Source organism: Psittacula echo, assembly GCF_963264785.1.
Source record: "Psittacula echo genome assembly, chromosome: 22".
Taxonomy (NCBI): Eukaryota; Metazoa; Chordata; class Aves; order Psittaciformes; family Psittacidae; genus Psittacula; species Psittacula echo.
This window is the reverse complement of record NC_137758.1, coordinates 5,708,957-5,719,283: the sequence shown is the minus strand read 5'-3', so window position 1 is coordinate 5,719,283 and position 10,327 is coordinate 5,708,957. Positions and strand designations below refer to the sequence as shown.

At 61.9% G+C, this 10,327-nt stretch overlaps 1 protein-coding gene across 1 annotated transcript; it reads right to left on the bottom strand.

Annotated features, from left to right (window-relative positions):
* Nucleotides 1-3,806: 3,806 nt before the first annotated feature.
* On the bottom strand, nucleotides 3,807-9,665 carry CSF1 (colony stimulating factor 1; the record flags this gene model as incomplete). Its single annotated transcript, XM_080632998.1, has 8 exons — nucleotides 3,807-3,858; nucleotides 3,942-3,997; nucleotides 4,225-4,991; nucleotides 5,856-6,033; nucleotides 6,512-6,691; nucleotides 6,994-7,056; nucleotides 8,448-8,579; nucleotides 9,645-9,665. 8 exons carry the CDS (start codon nucleotides 9,663-9,665, stop codon nucleotides 3,807-3,809), a joined length of 1,449 nt encoding a protein of 482 aa, XP_080489124.1.
* Between the last annotated feature and the right edge of the window lie 662 nt (nucleotides 9,666-10,327).

Below are 10,327 nucleotides of genomic sequence, written 5' to 3'. Positions count from 1 at the left end.
ACAACCACGGACGGTCCGGATCCTGCTTGTCCTTTGCGTTCCCAGTGGTATTCCTTTCAAATACAAGCTGGGAAAACATCAGCATTTGGGTTAAACCCCAAGGGGGGGGGGGGGCACAGATAACGGGTTTTAACCAAAATCACTACGTCTGGCCGCAAAGCAGCCTCTGGCCACCAACCTCCCCCAGCCAAACCCTGTCCCGGACTCGCTGTGCCCCGCGAACCGCAGCCCCGGGGCCCTTTCCGGGCACTTCTGCCCCGTCAGCAGCTCTGCGGTGCCCGGGGGGGACGTTTCCCAGGGTGGGCTGAGCCCTCTTGGGGTGCTTGGGGGGGGGTCTCAGGGCAGTGGGATGAAGCTGGGAGGTCCCAGCCCCTCGATGCTGCAAGCACTGGGGATGCGGGGGACCCGCTGGCTTTGGTGCTGGGGGGTGCCCCCCATCTGTGGCACCCGTGCTGCACACTCCCACTCCCAGCGGGTCCTGGAGCCACTCATCGCTGTCCTCCCCCCCCCCAAATCACTCTTTTTCACCCCATCCTGGCAGATTTAAAGGCACAAACACCCATTTTGGACCCTAGGCGGCACCCCAGGATGCCCCCACCCTCCGCGCCCTGCTCAGCTCCAGTGAAGGGACAAGGACAAGGCTCCGTGTCTCTCCCTGGCTATGGGGTCTCTGATGTGGGGGGCTGAGAGCGGGTTTTACCCCCCCACATTGCAGGGGCGGGGGGTGGTTAGGGCAGGGAATAACCTCTCTGCTTCTCACATAATAGGAGGGGGGAAGTGGCCACCGTCTGGGGACATGAGAAGCAAAGGGACCTTCCTGGCCCAAACCTTAGGGCAGCAAGATGGGGTTTTCCTATTTTCCTCCCTTGTCCATGTTCTTCCACAGGTTTGAGCTGTTTGAAGCAGCCAGAGGAGGGCAGGGATGAGGGGTTTTGGGGTACGTTTGGAGGGGGCGGGAATCACTGCTCCTTATATTCCAGGGACGTTCCCAGCTCTGCTCCACTGGAGCCATCATTCAGCTCCAGAGTTAACACCCTCCCTTGTGCTTCCACCTGGAGCTGCCCCCAAGCCCGGGCCCTGTGCCCACCCTTAAGAGCAGCCTCTGACCTTAAATACCCCCCCCTCCCCAAATCCAACCATAATGACTGTGGCCTGAATCCAGCGGGATATATATAGGTCCCACTTCCCTGGGAAGGGGATGTGGAGCTGGGAAACCCCCGGCTGCTGCTGGGGAGAGGAAGGGCCGGGCTGAGTCAGCTCCCCTCGAGGAATCCTGTTTGTCAGCAAACACAGCTCAGCCCCAGCACCCACAGAACGCTCCCGGGTCCCATCCTGCCCTTCCCATCCATCCCATGGGAGCGATGCGGTGGGGTTAACCCTGCACCCCAACACCATGGTAGGGGCTCAGGATGGTGTTGAAAGCCCCTCATTCCATGGGTATCCCCCCCGGCGGAGACGCTGGGGGCATGCAAAGGGAGCAGGATGCAGGGCTCCCCCATTCCCTGCGGAAATGCCTCTTCCAGCACTGCCTCTCAAGTGAAGTGCTCTCAGGAAGCGCTGCTGAGGGTGTGTTTGCTTTAAGCAGCTGCTTCCCAACTGCCCACAGGAGGTTTTGGGGGGCCCCAACGCTGGGAAAGGGGAGCCCATGGCAGGAGCACCCCAATGGCAGCAGGATGCGGGTGGACTGGGGCAGGAAAGCCGGAGGCATCCCTCTGCCCTGATGCCGGTGGCCATGAACGCCTGCCTGCATCAACAGGAAAACAGGAGCATGACCCCAAGCCCTTATCTTGGTGCTGGCCACATCCAGCCCTCTGCTCCAGGAGCTTTCCCTATGGATTCCCTATTGCAAGACACCAAAGTACTCCTGGGTGCAGAGCACAAGAGGAGACACAACTCTGGATGCTGGATCAAGCCCAGGAGCATCCTGGAGTGAGGATGAAGGGTCTCCATCCCTCCTTCCCACACATTCCAAGGCATGGGTACCCCATCGTCCCCCCCTTTAGTGCCATCCCCCCATGAGGGACCCCAAACCTGCACCCCCTCATCAGCTCCCCCCCAACACAGCGCTCCACGTCACCTTTTATTATTAATAATATTAAATATACAAGCTGCTTTCTATGCTTTTCTTTAAATAAACTTCTTTAAATGACTTTGTATAAAATATTCCAACATTTCCTTGTATCAAAAACCGGAGAAAATAAAAAGGCAAAAATAAATCCAACAACAGCTTAAAGGCGAGATCCCCCCCTTTCCCCATGGTGCAAATCAGTGCTTCCACAACAGCCTCCTTGCTGCAGTCAGGGCTCTGCTCCTGATTTACACCAAGTCCCTTGCACTGGAACCCCCTCCTTCTGGCAGTCATAAATACACACACATACATACACATATATATATATATAAACCACAATTAATAGTAATGCTTTCTTTAAAAACAGTTTGGTTTTGTCCACGTTTTCTTCCATCATACAAAAATAATACTTCAAACCCAAGAGCAGCGCGGGCCACGCTTCACATTTGGGGCCAGAGGGATGCAGGATGCAGCCCAACCCCACTGTTTTGGGTAGCACCAGGACCGGTGCACCCCAAACCGGGCTATTCCCAAAGCCCCTCACTACCCACCTGGGCATCTCCATCCCATGCATCCCCATTGAGCCAAGTCATTCCCAAGCCCCATTTCCCTTCTCTAAAGCGCAGTCACAAGAGGAAATCCAGGCAGAGGCGAGGCCAGCTCGCAGCAAGAACCCTGCAAGGGGGCAGGAGGGGCCCCCCCTCAAATATTCCTGTGGGATAAAAGACTTTGATTTGCTCTATTACAAATGAACCCCTCGCAGCACACCGAGGCCAGCTCGGGCCCGGGACCGGAGCCAGAGCTCCGGCGGCAGGAGGATGAGGAGCAGGACGGTGCCAAGCATCACCCCCAAACCCATCCCCATGCAGGGACACGGGCACTGGTGGGCTTTAAATATTCACAGTGTGAGGGTTGCAGTTGCAAGGTGGGGTTGTGCAGCTTGCAGGGGGTCCAGGGGACTGCCACCCCCCGTCCCCAGCATCCGGGATGCTCCAGATGAAGCCTTGGGAAAGGCAGGATGAAGCGATGGGTGCTGCTCCAAGCCCGCCATGCTGGGGTGGGAGAAGATTCATGGAGCTGATCCCCTCCATCTTCAGCCAGCGCTGGCCATGTCCAAGCAGGATCCATCCTCATCCTCATCATCCCACATCCAGCACCTCCAGCGTCCTGCTCAGCACCGCGGCGTCACATCAGCCACTGCCACCATCCTGAATCCCTTCGGAGCCTGGGGGTCCCACTCGGGGCACATCCCCTCCATCCTTTTGTCCCTGCCAGGGAGGTTTGTGCAGTCTCTGGGGCGAGGGAAGAGGGAGCGTCAGCATCATGGCAGGACTGCAGCGGGGCCGGTGCGCGCCGACCCTGCCTGCCCACAGCAAGGAGCATCTGGATCCAGCCCCCGAGCAGCTTCACATCCCGCCTCAGGCCCTGCGGGATGAAAGGGAATGATGAGTGGGAGCCAGGGAAGGCGGCGTGGGGAGAAGCACATCAAAACCACAGGAAGAAATACACTCTATATATTAAGGAAGTGCTGGTAATGGATTAATGGGCTGCAAAACCACAGCTGGCAGCACTGGGGCACAGACCTGGGACTCTCCCGGTCTTCCCATCCCCATCCATCGCCTGCCAGCAGCCGAAATTCCCTGTCCATGGCCGAGATTGGGGATGATCCAGGGGCTCGACACCATCCCCATGGGCTTGGAGCAGAGCCCAGCAAGGTCTCATCCAGCCCCTGCTCACCTCAGAGGTCCTGAGTCTCCAGGTCTGGACATTCCCTTGCTCCCCGCAGTGCCCTGCAAAGGAAAGCCGGGGGGGGGGGGGTTAGGGCACGGTAGGGGCCCCCAAAGCCCCCCAGGCAGGATGGCATCGCACCCACCTCCTCTCTGGCTCCTCGGGGTCACGGTCTCCATCTTCCAGTGGCCGCTCCAGGACCTGAATGAAGGGAAGGGGAAAGGGGAGATGAGCCATGGGGAAGGGGCTGCAGTGGCGGGGGGGGAGTCTCTCATTGCACCCACACAACTCCCTCCCACCCCCCTGAGCACCACTGGTGTGTCCCCATCGTGGCAGGATGAGGAAAGCGGGGCTCAGCCCACGCAGAACAAGAGCCAAGTGGGGCCACCGAGGCAGGAGATGCTGCTGGGGCGCAGGGGGGTCCTTACCCTGGGTCTGTACTTGTAGAAGAGCAGCCCCCCCATGGCCAGCAGCACGGCCACCGCGCTGGCCACCGTGATGTAGATGAGGGGCTCCCGATGGCCCTCCCTGGCGGGCGGCTCCTTCCTGCGCTGCTCTGTGCTCGGAACAAAGCCAGAGTCAAAGCTGGGCCCGGCGCCTCCATCCTGGGGCTCCCGATGCCGGCTCAGCCCCCAGCCCCGCGCCCCGGGGCCCCCCGCAGCTCGGTCCCGCAGCCCCGGGGCCATCCTGGTGAAGCGGAGCTGAGGGATGGGCTCCATCCTGGCTGCGCCGCTGCTGGGGGTGCTGGTCCCGAGGAGGATGGAGGCTCCCTGGTGCTGGGCTGGATGCGGCAGGGGGGGACCGGCCGCTGTCCCGGTGCCACCTTCCACCAGCTCTCTGTCCCCACGCAGGATGGGGACGTCCAACGCTGCCAGGCCAATGGTCCCGGCTGCATCCAGGATGGCTTCGGCGCTGTCGGCTGGAGCTGGCTGCTGCATCCCAATGGATGGCACGGACGCAGCGTCTCCTACCCCGGCAGCCAGGACCTCCCCGGTCCCCGAGCCGCCGTCCGCGTTACTGGGGGGCTGTGATGGGGCGTCTAAGTCAGTGAGGGTGGCATGGAGGAGGCTGTAAGGGAGCCGGGTGCTAGCGGGTGCCACCTCGCTGCTGGCATGGGTGGCAGCGGAGAGGGAGGGCTGGGTGGCAGGAGGGAGGGCAGGGGACAGGCAATTGCAGTCAGGATCTGTCCCCACACCTGAAAGAAGCAGAGAGAAGAGACGGCCGTGGGGTCACCAGCCTCCAAGAGGGGCCCAGCCAGCAGATCCAAGGTCGGGGGCAGCGTCCCCGTCCCTCCCCGTGGGGAATCAGGTCAAACAGCCACCCAAAACAGAGCCAGGAGAGCAAAGGGGAGGCAGGCAGCAGGCAGGGAGCGGGCAGGGAGCGATGGGGCAGCACAGAGATGACAAGCACCAGGCAGGAGGAAGCAAACCCGCATCTCCGGGTGCCCCGAGCCGATGGCAGCGGGTTCTCCACGACCGACAGCCACGTTTTTAATGTCAGGGGCACGGCACAGCTCCAGCACACAGCAAGGCACCTCCTCCACGGGCATGCAGACACAGGACAGCAACACGGGGCTCTTCCACCCCAAAACGCTCTCCCCGAAGGCTTGGTCAAGGGAAACTGAGGCACGGGGCAGTCGGAGTGACACAGCCGAGGTCATGCAGCACGTTGGTGGCAGAGAAGTCCCAGCGCCTCCATCCTCCGTGTTAACACTCATCCCATGCACTGGGGCTTTGAGACGGAGCCAAGCCCGACGCCTCCAGGCAAGCCGACGGAGATGCCTCCTTACACCCCTCAGCATCTCTCTCGTTCCCAGCAGGAGTCAGCCCAAATCCCACCTCCAAAGAGCCGCCAGCCCCTTCTCCCAAGCCTGGCTCAACACGGACACACCAAGGCCACCCCTTGGGGACGGTGACAGAGACAGGACCAACGCAGACACGAGCCCACGGCGCCCGCGTGTGCCCACGGACGGGGACACGCGGCTGTGAAGCTGCCCCATGCAGGCGAGCCCGAGCCCCCCCAGCCCGGCACCAGGCAGAGGCAAAGCCTCAGGGCTCACCTGGGGAGGCTGCGGCTCTCCTGGGTGCCAGGCAGGCCCTGCGGTAGACCTGGCTGCAGTCCCGCTCGAAGGTCTCCTGGTTCTGCAGGAGCTGGTTGATGTCCTGGAAGAAGCGCTTGACCAACACCAGCATCTCGTAAGGGGAGGTGGTGAACTCCTCGAAGCACATCTGGGAGAGCTGGAGGAAGAGCCGCGCTCAGCATCAGCTCCACAGCCATGCAGAGCACCCGGTGGCACCACCACGGGGTTCCACGCTGCACCCAGGGCAGGGCTGGACCCCTTCATGGCTCCCTGTGCCTGTGCACCCACCCCAGGATGCTCTGGACACCCCATTTCATAGAACCATAGAATAGTCAGGGTTGGAAAGGACCTTGAGATCATCCAGTTCCAACCCCCCTGCCATGGGCAGGGACACCCCACACTAAACCATGGCACCCAAGGCCTCATCCAACCTGGCCTCGAACACCGCCAGGGATGGAGAGTCACAGGATGGTTTGGGTTGCAAAGGACCTCAAGATCATCCAGTTCCAGCCCCCTGCCATGGGCAGGGACACCTCGCACTGACCACATCACCCTTGGCTCTGCCCAACCGAGCCTTCCACCCAAGGATGAGGGCTCAGACCATTCCCCCGTGGATCTGGCAGGGGACACTGCACCTTCCTCTCCTCTTCATCCTCCTCCCTGATGCAGGGGTCGATGCTCTCGTCGATGCGGCTGTACATCCTGCGCACCATCTGCATCTTCTTGGCGTTGGAGGAGTTCTCCTTGAACTCCGTGCGCTCCAGGATCTTGCCCAGCAGAGGAAAAGCTGCTTTCACGTAGCAAACGGAGTCGTTCTATGAGGACACAGACACACACCCCCCCCAAAGTGAGACTGGCTCTGGGATGGGCAGAGCAGCACCTCCCATCCTGCCTTGCCTTGGGGAAACTGAGGCACAGTGGCACAAAATGCCTTTGCATGGCCCTGCAGGCTGCCCAAGCCAGGACTCAATAGCTGCCTGTAGGCAGGATGGGTCCCTTCTGGGCTGTCATCCACAAAAGGGGACAAGAGAGAGGGGACAGGGGACCCAGGGACCCCTCCATGCACCAGCCAGCCCTGGTCCCTGTCCCTGTGTGTCCCCAGCAAGCAGCCACTCACCAACTGCATCTTGCTGATGAACTTGAAGGAGACTCTGCCCGGGTGCTGCATCTGGGTGTCAGCCTGGAAAGACAGAGCAGGATGTGACCCCATGGGGTGCTGCATACAGGGATAAGCATGCTCCCTGTACCAGGGACGCCTTCCTCCTCCTCCTCTTCCTCCCAGCATCACAGCAGAGCCCAGCTTTATTCTCCTCCACAGTGCTAAAGCCAGGCTGCAAAAGAGCATCCCACCATGCAGGAGGTCACACATCCCATGGGAATCACACCACAGCGGGGAAACCCCCCATGCCATGACCCTTTCCAATGAGGGGGTCCAACACAAGCTCCCTGTCTCCGGGCCGGTATTCCAGGCTGGAAGGGTGAGGGCTGCCAGAATTGCCGGCCGGCAATTCTGGCAGCCCTCACCCTTCCAGCCTGGAATACCGGCCCGGAAACAATTGCTCCATTATCCTGTAGGGGCTGGAGCAAGGGGATGGCTCCTCCGCCAGCGGGAAGAGGAGAGGGCTGCAATCCCCAGCAGGAAAAACCACCCCTTCCATTCAAACCTGCTCCATCCCCTTTCTCCCTGCAACCACGCAACCACTTCCAATCCCACGGGATTACAAAGCAAAGGCTCCCCCCCCCAGGGACAATTTGGGTAGAGGAAGAAGCCGTTATCTGCCATCTCCTGGCACTACAGCTCAGTGTCTGAAGAGGAAGAGGTAAAACCAAGCCCGGACACAGCGGTTACAGGCTCGCGGTAAAGGACCCCGCTCGCTGCACGGTGGAATTTAATCTGCGACAACCAGTTAAATCCCTGCGTGCCCCCAATTCCCGGCTCTCCCCTGAACATCCGCATGATTCCCACACTCGGAGGTGAGCCAAGGGCCAGCACAAGATACGGCCCCAGCAGCCGGGAAGGGGCCAAGAGGAGCTGCGTCCCTGTGGGATGGGTGTGAGCATCCAGCGCTGCCCCTGTGGCCCACGCAGGGTGGAAGGCCCCCATGGCCAAAGGCACCCATGGCCACAGCCTGGCTGGCTCCATGCATCGCCTGGCCAGCGGCCCCCCTCGCTGCCTGCCACCCACCCACAGCCCTGTTGCCAGCCCAGCTTCCAGGCAAGCAGCTGGACTCAGGAATGCAGTCGGATTCCTCCGCTTAACCCCTGCGCAGCCGCCCGGAAAACACCCGTCCCCTCCGCTGCTTCCCCATTGCTCCTGCCTCATCCAGCCCCATTCCCAGCCACGTTCCTGCTTCTTCCATTTACCCCACCGGCACCTTTCCACAGCTGCCCATGCTAAAGACACAGCAGCACATCACCCCCCCTCCCAGCACCCGCTCATCCCTCATGCCCACGGATGCTCAGCTCTTGGGTACCATCATTTTGACGCCGGAGGTGAAAACCAGCGGATTTGCCCAAAATAAGGGCTGGTTTGCGCCCCATCCCATGGCAGGGTGCAGGGAGGCCACTCACCAGCTCCTCCAGCTCAGCCAGGTGCCTCTCAGTGATGATCTGCTGGCAGTATCTGTTCTGCTCCGTCTCATGGATGCTGCAGAGCAGGAGGATGAGGAGGGAGGAGAGCAGGGTGCAGCGGAGCAGGCACACCTGAGCACGGCAGAGCAAAGGCTTGGAGCAGCGTTAACCCCCTTTTCCCACCCCCCACCCCCTTTGTGATGGACTTGACCCCGATCCAGCGGGATAACCCCACCATGAACCTCCAGCCTCATTCCCATCCCTATCCTGCTATTTTTAGGAGCGTCAGGTCAGCAGGGAATTTCCCAGTGCCCAGCGCAGCGGCTGCGCGGCCGGAGCCTGGCGAGCACGAGCCTGGCTGTGGCTCTCAGCCACTTCCACATTCCCCATCCAGCCCTCATCCCGCTTCTCCCACACCATTTCTCCAGCTCCCCTGCACATCTTCTCCTCCACCCCGGCTCCGGGGAGCCGCCTGACGCACTGACCCACCCATCCCCAAAAATCCTCTTCCCACCCTCCGGACCCCCCCAGCTTCCAGAGCCTGCACCCGCCGGGCTCTTTCCATGCAGCAGCTCTGGCGTCGCCCCAAATTCCCCTCCCAATCCCCCTGCAACCAAGCGGGGAGGCCCCAAATCGTGGCGAGATCCTGGTGGGCAACGGGGGCTTGTCCCGGGATTTAGACCCCCGAGGTGGGGATGGAGCAGACCCCCGGGGGGGGGGATGATGATGTGTGCCCCCTCCCCTCCTCCGGTGCCCCGGCACTGAGAGGGTGCCTGGGTGATGGAGGGGGGGAATTTCCCTTGGAAGTTGTCCAAAATCCTCCCCTGTTGTGAAGCTGCCAGATGCCACCGCCGAGACACGGCCACGGCTGGCCGGAGCCTCACCCCACCGGGACGGGACAGGCTGGAGCCGGGGCCTCCCCCCGCCGGCTCCGGGAAGCGAGACCGGGCTGGAAGCGAGAACCCGGGGCTTCACCCCTCGGCTCCGGGAGCCGGGGCTCTAACCGAGAACCGGGAGGGGGCTGGAGCCTCACCCCGCGGGTCCATGAACCGAGCGGGGGCTGGAGCATCCCCCCGCCGGGAGCCGGGGCTCCGGACACGGAGCTCTGCCCTCTCCCGCGGCGTGACCGGGTTACGAGGGGACCCCGCACCGGTGGCAGCGGGCGCCGCGCCGGGATAACGGGAGGGGCCGCCGTACCTTGGCTCCGAGGCGGGGCATGGGGGCTGCCGTGGGGCCGGGGCTGCGGCGGGGCCGGGCGGAACGGGCGAGGCGGCGGCGGGGCCGAGCGGGGCCGGGCTGAGCCACCACGGCCGCCGCGCTCCCCTTTATAGCGCCGCGGCAGCATGTGGTTTATGAGAATGGGCTGGCGCTCGGCCCCGCTCGGCTCCGCTCGGATCGGATCGGCCCCTCCTCGAATCAGTTCGGCCCCTCTCGGGTCGTGTCGGTCCCTACTCGGATCGGGTCGGCCCCGTTCGGATCGGATCGGTTTCTCCTCGGCTTAGTTCGTCGTCTCCTCGGGTCGGGTCGGCCCCTTCTCGGATCAGTTCGGTACCTCTCGGATCGGGTCGGTCTCAATCGGATCGGCTCGTCTCGATTCGGTTCGGCTCGGTTCGGCTCGTCTCGACAGTGCGCCGCGCCCATCCCGTTCCCTGCACTGTGCCGTACACATACATGCACATGGGGCTTTCACACGTTTGTACATGTATGATCACCCCTGGACATGTGTACCCGTGTGCACACATGCACAGCCCTGGGGCTTGCACATGTGTGTGCTTACCTCTGGGCACAGGTACCCATGCACACACACACACATTAGCCCCTGGTCTTGCACATATGTGTATGTGCATGTGTATGTGTATGGTCACCCGTGGGCAGATGTA